The following is a 23497-nucleotide window of genomic DNA, read 5'->3' as shown; positions in this document are numbered from 1 at the left end:
CTTTATTCATCATTTATATCCGGCAACTATCGTAATAGCATATCTAATGCACCTTTTACTTATATATACATACATATATATATATATATATATATATATATATATATATATATATATATATATATATATATATATATATGCCATATTAGATTTTTTTTCTATAATCAACTAACATTCTTGGGAATGTAAAGAAGCGTATTTTTCGTATGCTAAAATTTGAAGTAATTTATCCTTATACGTTGGATCCAAGATATCCTGTAGTTTTTTTTCTATAGTAGGAACACAATCCCCATAGGAAGATATGAGTTTTCGAAAACTCGTTGCTTTCGTTAGATCCAAGTTTAGGTGAGAGGTCAACCAACGCAACGCATCTATCGGTAATGGACTGTCGAGGGAAATGCGTTTGGTTATCGTTTTTATGTATTCCACGCACGTATTTGACAATTGCACTGGCTCGTAGCAGTCGTAATTTTTACACTTGTTGAATACCTAATTGGAAAATGTGATTACAGTATTCAAATCTTATACAGGATTGCCTTGGGTAGACATTTGAATTTTTACTTACATCGGTCTCGTCCATTTCATAATTCATCTCTCCACACAACGAAATGCCCCAACAAAATAATGCAACCGCTGCAACGCTTGGATAATTAGTACCAACGATGTCACAGAATTGTTCGAAAAATATTTGAATCATCGAAGTAACGCACTCCAATGAACCATTAGATTCTATTTTACAAACTAGCCGAGATGCATCTCTTCTTACTTCAACGTTATCATCAACTAGTAATTGCAGCACCGTTGTCCACCATTGCAACAACGGCACTAAAATATCAACCAAATTTTTTTTTGTTATTAAATATATAATTAAAAAAAAAAAAACAACAACAACAACTATTCTTTAAATACTTACAATATTGTCGACAAGCGTCCGTATTTGTATAATAAAGTTCATACATTATTTCAAAAACGGATCTTCGAAAATCAACTTCTAAACTACTGATCCACAAATTCTGACAGAAATAACTATACACATCTTCTGTACATTTTATCGAAATTGTATCGTCCTAAAATCAAACGAATGCATACATATATACATGCACAAATAAATTATCCATATATTTTTACACATATTTAAAATAATGTCTACCTTTAACTCACAATGCAACGTGCAATAAGATTTGCCAAGTAATCTCAAATAACTGCTCCTTTCGCAATAAGTACTTTTTTTAGTATCAATTCTCATTTTGTTCAAGACTAGATTACAAATTTCTTGTTTGTCGTAAAGATCCTCCGTGGTCGATGATTTATCCATAAACATTAGGCTCGCATAAAGAAAATCAAAAATTGCATCCTGCAATTCAGGATTATATTTAGGTAGATAGGCCAAAGAATTACAAGCTACGTCGATTGCACGATCATTTAATAATCTTTTTTCATGTGGGCAAGTAGCACCATTTATAACTTCGATTATCGTAGTCCAAGCAATTGTTTGCAATTCGGGTTCAGGTACGCTTAATATATGTAGATGTATTCTAGCTGTAATATTAAGCATGTAATGTTGTCCTATAAAAACAATTAACTTAACAGCTGAAACTTTATAGATTTCTTGACTAGGTGCTTGCTTTAGGATATTGTGTTCTAAAACGTGTCGTTTTAATGTACTGGATATATTCAATAAAATTGAATCTATAATCCTAGAAAAAAAGAAAAGAAACCTTTGTAATTTAAAAAGTACACAAAAAGTTATAGATAGTAGACTAATTGGATATCTCACATCTTATAATCCGCTTTGAGTAATTCATGAAGCGTATCTAAATAAGCGGTTGCTAATGGAAAGCAAACAGGGCCGTTGCTGTTTATTTCTAAGTTCCTTAAAATCCATATTGTACCTTCGAAAAATGAACTAAGCTCCAAAGGTGTTAACTTTTCTTTTATAGTTTTTATCCTTTTTATCATTTCTAGGATCTAATTAAAATAGTAACAAGATATGAATTATAAAAGAAAAAAATTAAATAATCGAATGGAACTTACCTGTAACATGTGTCCATGCATAGCATTTAATGATAAATGATTAACTTGTCCAGAAGCTACTATTTCAAACAATTTTCTAATAATATCAGTAGCATATGTTTCTGTCATCAGTGGTACGAGGGCTCTGGCTGCTAATTCGCGAGTTTTGCAGACAGGTGACTTCGCACATTGAGAAACTAAATGAATGAATTCGTCAATCTAAAATCACATGTATATCCTTACGTGTTTTTTCTTCGTAAATTAGATTTTTGTAATTTCTGTATTTTTTTTTTTTTAATTTTTTTATTTTTTTTTAAACAATATATAAAGACCTTCCAATTAAAATCTCCTTCATCTTGATTATAACTGAGATACAATCGTGACAATAATAATAGAATCGATTGTATGTTTGGTTTAATTAAACTCTCGTTGATAGATACGAAAGTTTGTAATTCGTCCAACATGAATGGTAGGAGACTGGGATATCTTTCGAAAAATATTTTACACGTCATTTTATTATCAGTGGTTAAATTGATATGATCTTTCGTTCTTTGCACACCGAAAATTCTAATGATCAGTGCACTGAACAAAAGAGTTGCTGCATTTCGTTCCTATGAAAAAAAAAAAATAAATTATTTATTTTAATTATACGAGAAAAATAACAATGTTCTAAAATAAAAACAAATCTTACCGCCCAAGATTTGCCATCGTAATTTTTAAACGCCGCTATTAGACCATCGGCGATAAATGTTTTAACCAAATCACCCAATGGAGAATGTCTGAATAATGCTCTCAATATATTTAAAGCGTGGGTTTTAATTTCGGTAACTTGTATTTTATTATCTTCGGCTAAACTTTCGTTTATATCCGTTCTCGATAAGTCGATAAGATTTTCGAATTCCGAAAAAATAGTTTTGTCATAAACAACACGTTTTATATCTGTCCAAATATTTACATTATCTTCCAGTTCGGTGAATCCTAACAATATTTTCATTACGGAATGCAATGCTGAATTATTTGCATTATATTGAATCAGAGGTTCAGAAGAAACGAGTGCCTGTAAAAATAATTTAAATTCAATTATATTTTACGCATGAATTGGTTTAGAAAGAAAAGACATTTATGTTGGTCAGTTAACTTACTTGCACCATAAAAGGTACACCTGCGCTTCTCCTAGTCGCACATATTTTAAAATTACCAGGTAACAATCCAGTTATTGCTAATAAAATTTGATGTAACCAATGTTTAGGTACTTGATTTAAATTAGTATTTTCCATACGCCAAAGACGAGTGCATAATTGATTAAAACCGACGTATGCTTGTTCAAACGCACCACGGTGTTTAGTTTCGCTAAGAAGAGTGACTAGATGTTCTCCTATTTGGATAATCTAACGGGATCAAATCAAATATTATAATAATTAAACAATTGATTTATCTTAGAAATAATTATAACTTCATAAATCTTACTTGATTTTCGGTCAACAATTCTCCTGGCAAATTATGATTGGATATAGTTGATTTAATTGCCAAATGACCGAACAATAAGCTGATTTCTTTTACCGTACGCCATGAACAAAGTAGTATCATTTGTGGTGTTACTATCTCTTTATCTGGATTAAAAAATAAACCATTTATATTATTTGGATTTAAATCCATTGGCAAGTGTCCTTCGGGAGATGAACTGTTCACTATTATTGAAACAGCTTTGTTCAATTCAAAGCACATTGATATAAGCTTAGAAATGGTTTCTTGCCATAATTTTTCTCCACCTACAATACTGTATCGGATTTTAATAAATACAGTATAACAACATATTTTAACGAAATATATAAAGAATAAAAATCATTCATAATTACCTCAAATTACAATCGGATAATAAACTTCTCAAACAAAAGAGATATCCATAAAGAGAATATTTAGTAACTGCCATTACTATATTTTCCTTAGCTGCCATCAAAGACACCTTTAATATATAAATAATATTAATTATATAAATTAATAAGAAAAAATGTATAAATAATTAATTGAATAATATATAGAGTGTCCTGGTGATATAAACGAGTAGGTAGTGCACAAGTATTCAATAAATTGTTAAAAATTCTTGTATGAAATAAATTTGCTCGTTTGAATCACCAGTTATCAATGATTATGTATAATACATACCTCTAATTTTCTAATTAGAAATAATATTAATTGCAAAATATGAGATTCTGCGATTTCATCAGGAAAATCATTTATATTATAATGTTTGCTAAGCACTTGTTGTAACAAAGGCGACAACATACATACTTTAAACATATATGCTGCAGTTATACTATCTATTGGTCTAATGCTATTACCCAAATCAGTAGCAACATTGATTATTTCACAAATACGATTTTCTACATCCAAACCCAAGGTTATTGGACCGATAGATTTCAATATTCTAAAGGCCATTTCTTTGTTAGTTTCATACGTGTCTAATAACAAACACATAAAGATTTTTTCCGCTTGTTTCGAATTCCATGTAATATCGCGAAATTCTTGATCTAAAAATTCTAACATTATGCAAAGTATTTGCAAACAATTTTTTCTACGGGAATACGTAGCATCGGGATAAAGATTGTTGACGCATAAATCTCGTAAATTTAAAAAGAATCCATTATACATTGCTATTTCATGAGCAGCCTTAGACGAAGCTTCAGAATTATCTATCGTTACAGAAGGATTCAAAAGTTTCAATTTAAATTCTTGCGATATCGTTCTCTTCATAACATTTAAACTATCCTTTATTCTTTTTAAAGCCTGAAAAAGACAACACATTTATAGAATTTATAATTATTTTATTATTTATAAAAATAAAATATATATATATATATATATATATATATATATATATATATTTATAATTCTTACCTTTTTAATGTAAGGTACATATATAAACTTTTCACCAAGATTATACATTAAAAACAAAAATATAATATCCAATTCGGCATTTGTAAATTTTAAGGTACTCTTCTTGGATTCAACGAGAAGGGCTAAGGCATCCAGCCTAACCTACATTCAATATATATATATACGTTAATACTTAAACATTTACGTTCTATTCTATTGTATCAAATTGTATAATTGTATTAAAGAAATATTACGTACATCTTCGTTGCAATGTTTAACACATGTTTCCAACACATTGTAATCTATCGTATTCCTCCACTTATCACGTTGATTAATAAACTTTTCATGGTTATCCAATTCACCACTTCTCTTCGATACACGCAAATCGTTAAGTATTTTATTTAAATCCTGTTCAGTCATTTTTTACGTTTCATTTGATTACAAATCCAATATAATAATTCGTGGTTAGACAGCATGTATACCGAATCGCGTGTTTATTTTGGAACTTGATAATTATCGGAAATTTCTTAATGACACACTAGCGACATCTACTACGACCTTCTTCCTCCTTTCATCTAGGGATACTTTCATCCAGTCAGTAGTGACATCTACAACTTATTAAAAAAAAATAGGAACAAAAATTCGCGCCGTTTAATATCTGTAACAAAAAAAACAAAACAAAACAAGAAAATAAATTTAAAAAAAATACATTCTAATTTGATAAAAATTAAATCAAATCAATAATTAAAGTAAAAGAACGTTTTAATATTAATCTTACATTAAAATAATGTTAAATTAAATTTTAATAATTATTGTTTTAAAAACAATTCATTTTACCTCTAACAGTCTTCGATTATTTCGTTTAGAAATTTTACGAGTAAAATTTATGAGTAAAATTTAAACAAATAAAACAGAAACAAAAAAGAGAGAAAAAAAATACCAAAGTATACGAGAAAAATAATTCGAGCAGTGGCTTGGCGAATAAAATTCGCCTTTAAAGTTCTTTGAAGACTAATTTTAACCGCGCCAGTGACTTATTGTGTAACCGAGCGTATTTCTTTCTTTCTTTTTTTCTTCTTTTTTCGTTTTATCTCTCTCTCTCTCTCTCTCTCTTTTTCTCTTCTTTTAAACCTCACTCATCTTTTACCATCTTTTATTTTTTTTATCCATCCCTTTAATTAGCAGCTTTTTCCAGTGTCTTCAACGTTTCCTCTTAAACTTTTTATATTTCAACATTTATTAAATAATTGTCGAAAATTTGTTTGAAACATTGAGCTTATAAAAAGAAAGAGAAAAGAGAGAGAGAGAGAGAGAGAGAGAGAGACAGAGAGATTTATCAAATGGGATTAATTAACACATTTATTAGCACGTAATATGTATTTTGTAAAAGCCATGGTTATTCAAATATTATTTACTATATAAATATCAAATGATTTCAAGCAAATAGTAACACCCAGCTAATTAACAGAATAATTCGATATACATACACAAACACTTGCATATATAAACATGTACACACCAAATCTGTATAATATATAAATAAATAAGTGACATTTCATATCACAGATACATGTGTGTGTGTGTGTGTGTGTGTGTGTGTGTGTGTATGCATTTCGATCGTAGAAATTTGTCCCGGTTTTACGTCGTGTAATCTAATTACACGTACACACAACAAACACATGTATATTCTCGTTTACCAAATAAATACAAAAAATATTTTTGAATCTTTTAATATACATAATTATGTTTATTTCTGCATTATCCTTTTCTTTCTTTTTTATAAGTCTTAATTATCTTGTATATTTATAGTCGAATCATTAATTAAACTGAAAATAGTAGATACGAAATGTCATTACGTTTTGCGTGACATTAAAACGAACGAAATTATGTTTATGTTTGCAAATCGCTTTCATCTTAGAACTCTTCTTTTTTTTTTTTTTTTTTTTTACACGGCCCGTTAGTTCAAAGAGAAGTCTTGTAAATGTAAAATATAGAGAAATATGTACAAGTTAAGAGAGATAGAAATAGAAAAAAGAGATAGTTTGCTCTTACACATTTTATACGAGTGTTCATTTTTCTTACTTAAAAGATTCGCTTTCATTTCGTTCTATTTTCTAAGGACCCTTTTTCCAAGGATGTAACTTTTCATTTCTTTTCTATCTCTCATATTTTTTCTTTTATTATTATTATTTTTTTTTTTATTTGTTTTTTTCTTTTTTTAAATTCAAGTTTATATCGTATCACATTCTACTCTAGTTGGAAAATATTAAAATTATGCGAGAGAGTTTAATAAAAGCTAATCTTATCGATAGTTTTATTTTTAACTTGTGCATTTAAATCGTAACCGGTCTTTTAAAAAAATTCATATATATATATATACTTTTTTATAAACTAATGCAATATTGTTGTTGGCAAAACGTTTGTAAAATGGGAATGAAATATATTTAAAATTTGTAAAAGAAAAAGACAAAGAGAGTAATAAAGACTATATAATATAAATTCATATTATAAATATAAATTATAATACTATAATTGTATTTATATATTTTAATATATAATTTATATTTACAATAATAATAATAATAATAATAATAATAATAATAATAATAATAATAATAATAATAATAATATATTTATTTTTATATATGTATATATTTATAATTATAATAATAGTAAAAATAATATATAACATTAAATGAAGAGAAATTTTAATTCAAAATTTATATAAACCTATTTATAATAAATATTATAAATTTTTTTTTAATATTTTTATTATAATATATAAATATAATTAATAAATAAATATATTGGATAAATAAAATTATATAATATTAAAATATTATATATATATTGTATATACTGGTATATATTTTTAACAAAAAGTTATATCGTATTTAATTTAAATGCAAATAAATACAATGCAATTATTTGAATAAAAGAATACTATTTTCTATATAAACTATAAAATTATATTTATAATTATAATAATTGTAGTAAAAGAAATAAAAAAAAAAAAAACAAACAAATCAAATGAAAGAATTTTTATTTAATATATTACATATAAAAAGAGTCGAGAGTCAAACGTAAAACGCGTGCGTAAATTTTTAATGTTAAAAAAAAAAGAAATGAAGGTGGACATTTTACGATCTGAATTCCAACGTTTTGCTTATCAAGCAAAAAATGATAAAGTTTATTTCACGCTTAAGAAAGAACGCACCTAACAAAGACAATGAATTATTATTACAAGGTACAACATAGTGGTTTTTATTTCGTTCCGCGTTTCTATATGTATTAGTTGGGGAGGGCAAAGATCGATCTTTTAGCTTGTTGCACAAGAGTAGTCAGCTGTCGGGATCTTTCGTTGTTTTTAATTACGGATCTTCATGGGAAGGATCCCAGGGAATTTCCTAGCATTCTCTTCCTTCCTTTGGACAACAACTTCTTTTTCTTTTTCTACATTCTTTTATATACCATCTTTTTTTTTTTTTCTACTACTATTTCTTCTATTATCATCTAACCAAATGAACGGGCACACGCTCTCTTGAGAAACTTTCTTATTATACTGTTATGTGTGTAAGTAATCTATTCCTTGTAATAGAGTTAGAGGTAATCGTGTACTTTTATTTTCTTTTTTATTCTCTCTTTTATTTCATTTTATTTTATTTGCTTCTTTTTCTTCTTCTTCTTCTTCTTCTAATTCTCTTTTATAAATGATGAAGGTCACTTGATTAGACAAATGTCTTAATTAAAACAACGTTTCGCACCAAATGAAAAGAATCAGAAGAGATTGGAATTGAGATTAATCAGATTTATGGTTACCATATATTTCTACCGATCGTAGAATTTAAAATCCACGCATACGCACGCACACACATACACACATTTGTTGTTTATCGTAATAAAAAAATTAAAACGAATAATACTAATCTTTTTATCGCTGTTATATTAAATATAATAATAAACAAATATAATAATTTATAATTTTATATTACATTATATTATTTGTTTTATATTTATTATATATTTATGTATAACAATAATTATATATTTTAAATTTTAATTATATCAAATATAACATTAGATAGTGTAATTGTATTGTATTGTCCATACATATATAAATATATATAATTTTAAAAAAATTACGCGATCTTATGTATCAATATTTAAATAAACAATCGAAAAATAAATTTTCTTATAAATCTAAAATATCCTTAATCAAATTTAACAAGAAACATTGACAAATTAGTTTCTTAAAAAGAACAAAATATTTCTTCATTTTTTGATATAAAAAAAAAAAATAAAAATAAGATATATATCAAGCCTATTACAGAACATAAATTATTTTGACAGATAAAATCTATCAAAAAAATATTTCGTACCAAAACCAACCCTTAAAGGTATTCATTTTTTTTCTTCTTACAAATATACCTGTACATTTTTCTTGAAATTTACGTAATAATTCAAAAACTTATGGGTCGATAAGTGTTGCACCTATTATAAGAATAAATGGGAAACATTGTAACAAGGAAAAATTCGTGTTTTTTTTTTTTTTTCTAAAAAAAACGTTTTAAAACGAATAATATATATATATATATATATTTTTTTTCAAACAAATCAGTAAAATCCAACATGTTGTGTGAAATACACCCTGTATATTAGATTAACGAGACTTGGTCCATGGGTACTGGTACACTTCATCCATGGTATAGCATCGAACGAGTACAATTCTCTCTCTTTCTCTCTCACATACTCTCTGACACTCTCATTCACTTCATCTCTCTCAAAGCACAGGATATCGGACATAAAGTCCAAGCCCCTCTTGACGCGTTCAACGGAGAATTGCCTGACACACGTAAATAACCCGAGAATCGTCTACTAATTCAATTTGCTTCCTCTCCCCCCTCTCCCACTCTTCTCCCTCCTGTCAAATCCAATTAACGGGACGAGTCACAAGGCTTCCAACGGCAATCGGGAAACTCCAGGGCAATTAAATCCAAAAAGTACTTTGTTGTCAAAAAAAAATACTACTTTTGATATTTGAGTATGTTTTGCTAAGAAAAAGACAGAAAAACAAAATAAAAAGATGAATCCCATTCAGAAAACAATTCAGGAAAAACAAATGCGTAAGCATGAATATGGATATTGTAATACAAAGAAAAAATAAATAAATATACGAATAAACGATAACAATTATTTTCTGTTTTTTTTTTATTTTTTTATTTATTTATTTACCTTTTTTTTTTTTAAGACTTGTTTTGACATAGCAAATAAATCCGTATGAACGTTTGCAATCTTTGACAACGCAGTATCTATTGATTTTACCAATTTCTTTTTTTTTATCCTGAATCTTTTGTTATCTTAACTTTTAATTATTCGTATATTTATAAATAATTTCGTTATTTAGTCAATAAAATCTATATATATATATATATATAAATATAGATTTCATTTGTGCCCAATTGATAATCTCCAAAAGTACTTTACCAATTGTATTGAAATTTTGACACAACGTTGCATTTGCATACAACTAGCTTTCTATTACATTAATTTATTTATAAAATAATTAATTAATTTAAAAAAAAAAAGAAAAAGATACAGGTAAATCCAGCACTATCTGTTTGCCATAGATTTCTATAAGTGCATGAAACATTTGAACATAACCCACCTTTATCACATATTTTGGCTAACATAAGCCACAGTAAAGCATGGTGGGGGGCACAGTTAGTATAAAATAAATATTAAAAAATTTTCACGAAATTATTTAAAAAATGTATTATATATGTATATATGTAAATATATAGATAGAAATGAAAATACCTTTAAGATAGGAAGGAAGCGATTAGTATAATACGTACGTCGTAAACGTATGATCGATAGAAGGAAAACGATCTATGATCTATGAGAAAGGTGTATCCCCCATGATACGGAAGCGTAAGAGTGTCTACTTATAAGTAGACACATATAGTACTAGTAAGTAGACACACATAAGTAGACCATAGAAATTCTCTCAACAATGTTTTATATTATAAAAGAATAACGTTACTATACCAATTTGTATTACGAGAATATAGTAGAAAGAAAAGAGAAAGATAATGGATTATGATGGACCGTGATTCGTTGCTTCATACTATATGCATAACATATATGCATGTATGCATGTTATTCCACCATTCAAATATATACATATAAAAATATATTTCCAGGTAGAAAACGTGTGGGATTTTCTTGGTGGAGTACGATAAGCGATGTTTTAGCACGATTAATACAATCGATCGGATCGATATTCGTAATCACTAGGATTGAATAACAAAAGTGAGTGGAAAATGTTGAGAGAAAAATGCATGCAACGAGAGTAGGTGAAAGAGGAGGAGGAGGAGGAAAAATAAAATAAATAAAAAAAAAAAGCAAATAAATAAAACACATCGCGGGGAATGATCCAATCGTTTCACCATTTCTATTTCAACCTTTTATTTTTATTATTTCTTTTTTGATCTCTCTCATTCTCTCTTTTTATCTCTCTCGTATCTGTCATATAATTTCGATATTGATTTTTAGGAATCCTCGTAGCGTCAAAACTCGGTCGATTCCGAATGGTTTATGTTATATGCATCGCAATCACCGGCAATTCAATTCAACGATTTGATTCACAGTCAATATGTCAATCTTCCCGAGTGAGAGAGAGAGAGAGAGAGAGAGAGAAAGAGAGAAAGAGAGAAAGAGAAAAATGTGCGTTTGCGTAGATACGACAACGATTCATCGATGTCCTCAACGTTTTACAGATGATGATTTACGCGCGAGAGAACAAATACGAAAAAAAGAAATAAAGAAACAGTGATAGATAAATGGATAGATAAATTAACAAGCATTAAAGTGTATAATGTCATCTTTGAAATTTGTACACACACACACACACACAATAAATTATTTTATTAGTCATAATATAAATTGAATACGATATGTCTCTTTAACGTCGATATTATCAACTCTACGATTTATATCAAATTTATTTTTATGTATCTACCCCATTCATATCCCTCATACAATTTTCTCTTATTTTTCTGTCAATGAAAAATAAATTTCATCTTATTAATCTATTTTTGTGTGTGTGTTATTTTTTGTTTTGTCTCTCTTTTTTTCTACTCTCTCAATTTTCTCTTACTTTTCTGTCAATGAAAAATAAATTTCATCTTATTAATCAATTTTTTGGTAATTATTTTTTATTTTGTTTTTATTTTTACCTCTCTTTTTTTATTCTCTATATTTTCCTTTTGTTTTTTATTCTTTTTTTTTTTTCGTACGAGACAATAAAATTCTCGTAAAGGAAAATACGATTAATCAATTTTGCACTCTCGTTGTACCTTTGTTTAAATAAAATAATCCACTTGTAAAACCGTATTGTGTTGTGTTATTCTTGTCTATAGTAACACACGCGTTCACGAGTATCTATAATGCAACACCTAGAATGATTTTTTTTTTTTTTTCAAAAGCGAACGTGAAAAAAGTAATAGAAAAAGAAAAAAGAAAAAAAGAAAAAATTAAAATTGAAATTGGAACGAGAGACTGACTACGTTTGGTAACTTTATCATAGGTGTTACACTTTTCTCGCCTAGTGATTGGTTGTGTTGTTATTATTATTGGCTACTGTTGTTGTTGTTGTTGTTGTTGTTTTCGTTTTCTGCTCAATCCTTCTTCCATCTATTTTTTTATTTCTTTCTTTTTTTTATCGTATACTTGTTATATCGTTGGACGTTGTAATAATAAAGAGAGTTTGTGCCGGTTATGTAAAAAGTTACATCTCATATTTCTCGCCTAAATACCTGCCACGTATCTGCATCATTTTTTTCCTGTTCTGTTTCTTTTCTACTACCGGCTATATATATATATATTTTTTTTTAGTTCGTAATTTTATATATTTTTTTTGTTTCGTTAACCGCCATCGTGAAATATTAAAATTCATTCGGCATTCCGGTAGTAGTAGACTACCGTCCTGTTCTTATTTATTATTTAATTCACCGCAAGTCGTGTATATTCCTTCCCTTGATATTTATAAAAAAAAAAACAAAAAGAAAAAAAAAATAAAAAATATGAAAAAATATACCGAATAAATTCGTGGGATGTTTTTTTTTTTTTTACTTTTTTTTTCGTTCTCTCTTTTCTTTCCTTTTCTTTTTTGTTCCGTGTTGTTCAACTCACGTATATAATGTACCGGCAAGCAGCGTGGTTCTTTAAAAAAAATTAAAAAAATAAAAAAAAATGTGAAAAAAATTAGCTTCCTTTCTGTCTCTCTCTTTGTCTCTCTTTCTTTTTCTCTCTTTCATATTTTGTACGAAAATCGTGGCACGATTTCATTTCCCATTTACCACATATATGTTTTTTTTTTTTATATGCATATATATATATATATATATATTTTTGGACTTTTTTTCGGAGCTTTTTCCTGAGTGGAAAAGTTTTTCCTCTTCTATGCACACAGGCATATATATATATATATATATATGTAAAGAACGGTTTGACGTGTCTTCTTCTTCTTCTACTTTTTATTTTATTTTATTTTTTCTGTTCCATCGCGACGAATTTATGACGCGTTAGACATGACGTATCGTCATACCTTCTATCTCACTTTATTTCTCTAGTTTTTCTCATTTTTATCTTCTTCCGTTTATTTATCTCTCTTTGGAACACGTATTCCAACATGCACCCCCTACCCTTATTTTAACTTCTTCACGTTCTTGACTCTTTACGAGTTCGAAAAGAGAACATAAACGACGAAGGAACTTTTGGAACCTACCCCTTTTTCCCACCCTTTTAACGTCTCTCTTCCTATTTCTTCTTCTTTTTCTTATTGTTCTTCTTCGTCTTCGTTCTTGTTCGTTTTCCTTTTTCGTGGCTTCTCATGTCAGACAAAAGCACGTACTTACTTACATTTACTTCCGTTCTTTTTTTTTTTTTTCTTTCACCCACCAGTTTCCGTTTAACGCGCGTTATCTCGGCACTTCGACTTCTACTGCGAGAAATAAAGAAGAAGAAAAATACAAGAAGAAAAAAGAACAAGAGAGAAGAAAAGATAAAGAAAGTTGGAAAACGAAGTGTGGGTATCTTTCTTTAAATCGAAGTAACCTCTTTACCTTTTAATCATTTTCACCTAACCTAAGTTTATTTTCTACACACATCTTATTTCCACCTTTTCTTTTTCATTTCAAAAAAAAAAAAAAAGATCGTTAACCAGTTAATTGTGGAGCTCCATCTTGAAAGTGCGCACCAGTGTGTGTCGTCGAGGTTAAAATTGTTCATTTTTAGAACAAAATGAACTAAAAACTAAATCAAAATATAAAATAGTAATTTACAAATCTTTCATTTCTTCTTAGTCATCTTGAAATTTAAAAATATATGTTTCGTTTTACATAAAATAATTACAATTTAAATAACAAATAATCACTACGTTATACGTAGTAAAAATTAGTATACTAATATTAGTATACTAATAATATTATAGTATTTAATTAAAAAGTAAGTAATAAAATTAGTATAATAATACTATTATAGTATTAGTATACTATATTACACAATACTAGTATACTAGTATTAGTATAATTATAGTATATTAGTAATACTAATTTATTATAGTACAGTAAAAAAATTAAATATATATATAGTATTAGTATATTAGTATACTAGTCATAATACAAAATCCTGCCACTTTATTTTCATGACGAGTAGATTCGTCAAACTCAGTTAACTGGTTAATGTGCTTATTAAAGAAAAAAAGCATAGTAAAAGGAATTGAGGAAATAAAAAGAAAAGAAAGGTAAAAGGAGAGAAATTACAATAAAAAAAAAAAAAAAAAAAAAAATTAAAAAAAAGAAAGAAAAGAAAGAAAAAAATGAAATCGTACGGATTTCCTTATTCTTTTCGGCTCTTATGCAAAACTCGACGCACACCAAAATCCTATTTACCTTTCCATTAGGGTAAGTGCTTTTATAACGACTTTTAAATTACTTTACCGCATCTTTCTTCTTTACTACTTGAAATGTTTCCAAAGAAAAGCTCGAGGATTAAATCCTTTAGGATAGGTAGTGAGGAGGGGTGTGAGGGAGGGTAGCTTCAAAAGCCGCTTCAACGATTATCTCGATTCTTAAGGAACCTATTTATCGAACTAGATATCGAATCTCGACGAATCTAATAATCCCACCTACCGTATCGATTTTTCTACAATTAACTGTATTATTATTATTATGATAATTATTATTATTATTATTGTTATTGTTATTATTCAAGGCCTCTGTGTTACACAAAGTGTGAATCATATATAGAAATATTATACTTATCTTTACTTTTAATCGATAAAACAATTAATATTTTCTTTCGATGTCATTTTATTTTTGCATATTTTTATATAAAGAAATAAATTTTTAAATGGTTCCAAAATAGTCCTGTAATTCATTATATTCATAAATATTTAATTACAGTCATAAATAAGTTACTGTCCCATTCGTCAAACCTTTGAAAAAAATTCACACCGTAATAAGATAAGTTAATATTATATATAATATTTTATTATATATATATATTAATTATAATAAATAAATATTAATAATAATAATTATTAATTATTAATATATATATAATATTAATATATAATTATTGCGATGATAAGAAAAATTAGGGATTTCGTGTTATGGCTGTGGTATACTAATATACTCTATATATATAAAACAATATTTTTAATTTATTAAATTATGAAAATTAAAATTGAATTAATTATTTAATTTTATTATTAAATTAAATTAATATTACAAAATTTCAATTTTAATATTATAAATTAGAAATTATATAAATATTATAAATAATATTTTTTTTATTCAACCATAAATCAAAATTAAATAATAATAAATATTATATATTCTCATAATACATACAAAAAAAAATATGAATACTTCACGTTATATAAAACAATATTATATATATTGTATCTATCTATCACTTTCTAATATTCGTAAGATTTTTTAAATAATAAAAGGATGAAAGACGAAAAGGGAGATGGGAAACTTTGAGTATAGTAGTTTAATAGTTTACCAAGTGTGTAAACGAAGAGTAGGTACTTCTAAGAGGAGCAATAGACTCAAAAGGGGGTGAGGAAGGGGAAAGGGCAGGGGATGAATGGCTCGTTGTTTCTTAGCAAGTCAACAACTTTGCCGCGAGATGATGGTCGAAATTTACATCAGACTGAGCATGATTCCGGCTATCGAATGCACAAACACAATTCGCTTTATGATCCTTCCCTTTCCTTTCCCTTTCCCTATCCCTTTCTCTCTTTCTTATTGATTAGACATTTCTATTTGTACAATCAGTCAAAGAATACAAGAAATGTTGGATATATCGTATCATTCGATTAAAAAAAAAAAAAAAAAAAATCGAGAAACTGGAACAACGGGAACAACGTTAAGAAAGAAAGAAAGAAAGAAAAAAAAAGAAAAAAGAAAAAATTTTTTCCTATCATCGCAAACGTCGAAAAGAAACGAAAACTTGTTCTTCCCTAGCGTTTTTCTAAATCGCTCGAATTACAAACTTTTTCCCTCGTAAAGGAAGTAAAGTAAAGTTTGCAAAAGCACGCGTTGAAAATGGTTTCACATTTTTCCAATTCGCGTACGAAGTTGTTGAAATTCTTTCGTGAAACTTTTTTTTCTTTTCTTTTACGCGAGGATATATAAAAAGAAAAAGAAAAATATAGACAAAGATAAGAAAAAAAAAAAAATGAAGCTTTTATTCGACAATGGGGAGGAATAAACATCACCACAAACCACGTATGAAAAATAATTCATTTTGAATGTCTTCTCTCTTTCTATTTTTCTTTTTCATTTTTTTATTTTTTTTTTTATTTTTAAATTTCTTTTTTCTTATAATTAGATATATTGTATTTTATTTGTGAAATGTGTTCAAGCGTGTGTGTGTGTGTGTGTGTTAAAAGTTGTAAAAACCTATAAACAGTTACTAAATGACTGATACACATTAATCAAATTTATTAGTGAACAGAATATAAAACATAAATTAATCTTCTAGTAGGTTATAAATAATTTTATGGCGAATGTTTGTTACGACCATTAAACTATGGTTTTTCTTCCTTGTTATTCCTAATCGTTGAATATCTAGTTAACGTCAGAAAATTCATAGAATCTTTTGCGAGTATTAATCTCAGCAAGAGATCATCTCGTTTTCTACGTTTTACGATTGTAACGGTGTCCTAGCTCGTTTACACAATAAAACGTTCCTACCACTCTAATCGGCCAATCAATTCTAATGTTTCCTCCTTTATTTTCTCTCTAAGAAAAATGGTGAAAATAAAAATGACGGAATCTCCTTTGGACGAATTATCCTTGAAAGAATTTATATCTTTATTTTTTTATTTTTCAAATAAAAACTTTTTTTAGAATGAGAATGATTTGAAAAAAATTAAACAATCCGAGTAATTTTCTAAATAAAATACCAATAATAATATAATAATAAAATACTAATAAAATATGCTTAACATCAATACTAAAAATTCTTTTATTATCGATTATTACTCAATAAATTACATTGTACAAAAAAAAAATAAATTACTTTAGATAGATGCCGAATATATCCGACACATGTACTAAAAGAATTAATAAAATACTAATTTAACTAAATATTGAGTAGAAATAATTTAAATAATAATAATAATAATAATATTGAAATAAACCGAAATACTTATATTTTTGTATTTTTTACGATAATAAGTTTTCTTCTTCACTAAAAATAATAAAAAAAAAAAAACAGAAATAAATGTGCGAATGTTTAGAAGGAAACACATAACAGAGAAAGAGAGGAAGAGGGTTAGCGTAATCGTCGAGATATTCCCTAGGGTGTCAGTGACACATATATACACTTACATATATACTTAATACGTACATAGTACTACTATGATCCTCGAGGGTAAGTGTAAATTGTCGGACCTCTACAGGCGCTAGGATTACGCGTAAGGAAGACACTCTCCTCTCTACTCTTTGCGAGCTGAGTTAATGCCGGCTTATTCGAGTTGGAAATGTGGAAAAAGAAGACGCTAGAAAACTATCCTATATGTCTACGGTATAAATTCAACCCTTTCTATCTATCCCTCTATTTTTATCTATTCCTCTCTTTCTATCAATAACGCTATTTTTTTACAGAAAAAGCTAAGGATCTTTTATAAATTTTAGATATTTTTCTTAAAATCTTATTTATCTAATTGTTATATATATGTATAATATAATTTAATTAATTATATATATATAGAATGTGAATTTTCTTCTTTTTTTTTTTTTTTAATTTCTTTTGCTTTTAATTTGAAACCAAAAAAGGGGAAAAAACAAAGAATTATTTTCCATCGACAAACCTTTCCATCCTACGACAGGACAATTTTCTATGTTTTCTTCTTCGTTTATTTTTTTTTTTTTTTTTGTTTTTTTAATGTTTACCCTTGAAATGTTTTACTTTCATCAAGATTTTTTTCAATTTCGACAGGTATCTATCTATTCTTTATTACTCGCTTCAAAAAAGAAAAAAAAAGAAAAAAAGGAAAGTTTACCAACGTTCGAGAAAAACTTCGGTTTCGTATTAAAACACGTTCCTATTTTCCTCCTCCTCCTCTTCCTCCTCCTCCTTTTTCTTCTACTTTTTTTTTTCTTTTTTTTTGCTCTTCATTTTATCAAGCTCTAGTTCGGCGTGTTTAATTTTACCAAAGTAACCTCACACAGTGATATTGGAGGGAAAGTTTTCTCTACCTTTACAAAGACGCAAGGAAATTTTCATTCCCCTCAGGGGGTTGAAGTTTGATCGGTCGTTGATCGAAATTTGGATGGTATTGCATTTTTTTTTTTTTTTTTGGTCATTCCTGCTTTGAATGACCAAAAACAAGGAATCAAAGGCTAGGATGTGAACATGGGAAAGAAATAGACGAAATAGATGGGACGAGTAGATAAAGCTTAAGCTTTTAAATCAAACGATATATATACGAAATTACGAAAAAGGCAGGGACTGATGTTGTTGTTTTATTTATATTTTTTATGAAAAAATTCTAACCCCTAAACTTCTTATTAACATCTTGAATGAAACAAACGTATTTGTGTTTTACAAATTAAAATTAATAATTTTTTCATTAATGTGACAAAAATTCAATATTAACGTATCAGTAAAATTATGAATTAAAATTTGATAATAAAAAATAATAATTAGAAATAATAATATTAAAAATGTGAAACAAATAATTTTAATTAACTTATTAACAAAAATATGAAATAAAATTTAATAATACAAAATAATAATTATAACATTTAAAAATAGAAATAATAAAATTGTAATTAAGAAAAATAATATTGAAGAATATTGCAAAATAATAATGATGATGATGATTATAATGATGATGATTATTATTATTATTACTATTATTATTATTACTATTATTTCTATCAATTTTATACTATAACAATTTTACAAAATATGTGTTAGAAATTTTTGTACAATTTTTGTGTTTTCTGTTAAGAATAAGATTTCCAAAAATAAACCCCCACGTCGGTAGTGAAAAGCAGTTTACGTCCGATGCGTTTTATGGTAAATGCGTCCCTGGAGCTAGCTACACCCCTTCAATGTCTTTATATTGTACATTGCTATACTTATACATACTCACGACAAAATACACATACATACACATAGAGAGAGAGAGAGAGAGAGAGAGAGAGAGAGATCTCCAGAATGAGCTTTCCAGTTTGTCTCATAGGAAAAGAAGAAAAAAGAAAAAATAAACGGTATAGAAAAGCTCGAATTCGTGCAACGATTTTGGTTCACTTTAGATCGAAATCGTCGATCCGTAAAACGAGTTACGCTTCCTTCTGTGTCCTTTAATTTTCTTCCTTGCTACGTCTTATTTTTCCCCTCATTTTTTTTGGTTCTTTTTCAATTTTCTATTCTTCGACCTTCGATAGTCATCGATTAAAAAATACAACCAACGATAAAGAACAAAAGATTGAAGAAGGAAAAGAAAATATGTGGAAAGAATGAAAAGAAAAAAAAAAACGTACGAAAAATGAAACAAAAAGGGATGGTGAAAGATGTGGGGAGTGAAATCGATTTTTCTTCTTCCTTTTTTTTTTATTTTTTTATTTATTTTTTTTTTTTTTTGTGGGGTTCGTCGTGTGAGTTAATATCAAAATAAAATAAAAGGAATTTTCTAATAATTTTCCTTTTTTGTTTTTTTTTACCCTCGGAGTTTTGTGTGCAATAAAATAATAAAAGAGAACGGGGGAATTCTGATATATCGATTCGCAAATCGAAAGCTCGACTTGGGCATATATATCACTGGAGAACTGCATTTTTTCCGCTCCAGTTTTCTATTCTTCTCGAATCTCGCGTATATTCTTTCCTTTCTTTCCTTTCTTTCTATTCTTGTTTTATTTCTTTCCCTTTTCCTCTCTTTTATATATATATATATATTTTTTTTTTTTTTTTGGGGTACTTTTTTCACACAAATCCATATTGACTCACAATAGGAATTAATGATTTCGGACAATTGTTGCGAATAAACGTGAACAAAATAGGGGAATTCCTGAAAATGACATGAAATATAATCGACACTATAAACAAAATTGTTATTTTTTTTTTTTTTTAATTAGTTAAATAGGGAAAACATTAAATTTGTGTTTTTGTAAAAATCAGTAACAATTAATACGAATTTAATAAAATTATACTATAATAGTAGAAAGAGTATACTATAATTAACTATTAACAAATAATTCATTCAGTGTTCAAGAAGTTTGTAAATTTTGATTACGAGATTATGGGACTTGTATTTACGTTCCATTAATTTTCTATTGTTTTGAAATTTTTATGAATTTTCCTTTAACTTATTTCCAATAAGGTAATTATCCTTAAAGTAACCATTTACAATTGAATCAATTTGTATTTAAAACAAATAACACGTTATATAATTAATCGATTATATTATTATTATATTATATGATATATAATACAAATAAATAAAAAAAAAACAATATTTTAACATCGTAATTTATCTCTAAACTACTTTATATTAAACAAAATCCATAAATAAAATCAAAAAAATATTTAAATGTGATGTTCTTACCAGAAAAGAATACTTTCAATCTAAACGATCCGATACAAAGGTTAAAGAGATAAGATAGGTCTCTTTTTTTTTTTTAATGGGATAAAGATAAAGAAAAAAAAAATACAACAACGAAAAAAGGTAGTCGAAGAGTGGTCCTTATCTACTCTTTTGGCAAAACTTTAGTCGACTTTAATGTTACGAAGACGTGTCCCAGGTGGGTACGCACACCAATGCAACATCCCAGTTTACTATAGATACTTTGATAGCTTTCTTCTTATATGTATACGTATATAACGGGTGTCTTAAGAAGAAACTTCTCTATCCGTCATTGTCGTAACTTGAGTGAGATTAACGATCGTCGAATGGGAACTGTCTCTGACAGTACTTTCTCTCTTTATATCTCTCCCTTTACCCTTTATATATATATATAATATATTATGTGTCTTCGCTTTGTATATATGTGTGTTACTGTTAAAACGTGATATCTGTTAATCTATAGAATAACGATTGATTTCATGAAATAATTCAATTGATAATTAAAGTATGAAATATATAAGACAATATTATATACTTTAACTAAAGAAATTAAAAATAATTGTCAACATGCATAGTTTTATAAATAAGGATGATTATTTTACGCTGAAAAGAAAGAAAACAATTTTTTTGTTTCTTGATAAAAAATATAATACAAAATATAAAAGATAATGCTAATGGAATTTTTTGACAAACCAATTTATTCTTTGGTTACTTTAGATACGTTCCATGGTATCTTGTAAATGAGGGAGGGGTTGAAATTACATTATTCTTTTTTTTTTTTAATTTCAGATAAGTGCATAAACATCACAAATTAAGCAATTAGACCATTTCTAGTTATGTAGTTTATTCTTGTTGTTTTGTTTTTTCTTTTCAATCACTCAAATATCCCCGCAGGAATTTCAAACTTTCAGCTTGCAGGTGTATAAATATGTATTAAAACGTGTAAAGTGTTATACGTGTAAATAAACAACATGCATACATTTATCTAGTCATATACTTTGTAGTTTATATTATATAGAAGACATTTTACAAAGTGGAAAGGACTACTTCGGATACTAATTTCCGTAGCTGCTTTTTCGTTTAATGTAAAACGTAAAATGAGAAAATGAGGATGACGAGATCACGAACCGTATTGTAACGAGAATTACTTTTCTTTTCAAAAATAAACTTCTCAGTTAAGATATAATTTTCTTGTTTAGTTTAATAAACTAGTTATTTTTCTTATAATTCTATTTTTTTTTTTCTATGAAACTTCTGTGTCCAGAATTATTATTCTTTTTTCTTTTATAACAATTTAATATTTAACTAAAAATACAGAATATATTTTGTACCGAATTATATTAGTATTTTAAAATGATTATTATTTATTGAAAATTAATATTTTTCTTTATTATTAATAAATATATATGTAAATATATTATATTTATTTCACAATAAGTAGAAAATAATAATTTGTTTGCATTTATGAGAAATGTAAAAAAAAAGTATAAGAATTGCATATTGATGCGTGTTCAAATATTTAATTATAAATTAATAATTTAAAATATTGCAAATATTTTTTCTATTTAATTGATATTGCACATTTAACATTTATGTAGGTAATATTACATAACTACAAAATCAGGACACCTAAATTGTCTTGTATTGTACAAAAAGTGTATTAGAATATTAAAATAATTATTAATTAATCGAAAAGAATGTGTATTGGTACTTAAAAACACCAAGTATATGATCAGAATACCATCAACCTCGAAATACACCTTCAGACTGACAAATTGTCATTTATGAAAATTCTTATATTCAATGTTGTTTATATGACTTTCCGTACATTGCGCATGTGTACAACGGTAATAATTTACCTAATTAATAGAATTTAAGATTATAACGTTCAAATTTTAGTATTTTTTGCATTCTATTGTAATTATTTTATTGTTCATGCGCAGTGATAACTATTAGAGTTAAATTTTGCTAATTTATATTAATAAATAGAATTTTTAGTATAAACAATCTGATTTTAATATTTTTTTTATTCTAATGTAATTATTATTAATTTTCGAATTTTCGGTAACTAGGATCCACCCACCCTGGGGACAACTAACAAACTATAGTTTGTAAATATAACTATAATATAACTATAAGTTGTAAAAGTAATTTCGGCTTGTCATCAATAGGTAGCATTATGTTTATTTCGTTATTGTTTTGTTAGTATTAGAATTGTTTAGGTATTTAATTTAAAGTTCATTTTTTACATAGAAAGTTAATAAAATTTAATTATTGAATTTAAAGAGTTCACTTTTTTTGTATAGAAACAATTGAGTTTTATTTCACACGAGAAAACCAAAATTACTTTCTTGCAAATCCAATAGTTTTCCTTCCATAAGACTTGCAGCTATTATACTAACACAGTGTAAATGATAATAGTTTTGAAAAAAATAAAAGGAATCTAATACGATTTCTAAT

General features: G+C 27.0%; 1 protein-coding gene across 3 annotated transcripts; it reads right to left on the bottom strand.

Moving 5' to 3' along the window:
- Positions 1-139: 139 nt before the first annotated feature.
- THADA (Thyroid adenoma-associated protein homolog) lies at positions 140-5433 on the bottom strand. Of its 3 annotated transcripts, XM_015331495.2 has the most exons (14): positions 5146-5430; positions 4909-5049; positions 4177-4797; positions 3870-3976; positions 3481-3790; positions 3156-3401; positions 2705-3070; positions 2346-2624; positions 2035-2232; positions 1778-1968; positions 1151-1697; positions 914-1067; positions 566-825; positions 140-489 (listed from the first exon to the last, which is right to left on the bottom strand). In XM_015331495.2, exons 1-14 carry the CDS (start codon positions 5305-5307, stop codon positions 169-171), a joined length of 3903 nt encoding a protein of 1300 aa, XP_015186981.1. In that variant the 5' UTR covers positions 5308-5430; the 3' UTR covers positions 140-168. The 3 variants fall into 3 exon arrangements, with proteins under 3 accessions (XP_015186981.1, XP_089026652.1, XP_015186990.1); XM_089170526.1 differs by lacking the exon at positions 4909-5049 and having other exon boundaries at positions 5146-5431; XM_015331504.2 differs by lacking the exons at positions 140-489; positions 566-825 and having other exon boundaries at positions 927-1067; positions 1162-1697; positions 5146-5433.
- Between the last annotated feature and the right edge of the window lie 18064 nt (positions 5434-23497).

Source organism: Polistes dominula, unplaced genomic scaffold (genome assembly GCF_049000335.1).
Source record: "Polistes dominula isolate Pdom_NZ unplaced genomic scaffold, Pdom_raw_medaka contig_15, whole genome shotgun sequence".
NCBI lineage: Eukaryota > Metazoa > Arthropoda > Insecta > Hymenoptera > Vespidae > Polistes > Polistes dominula.
The sequence above is the reverse complement of the archived record's forward strand: the minus strand, read 5'-3'. Positions and strand labels throughout refer to the sequence as shown.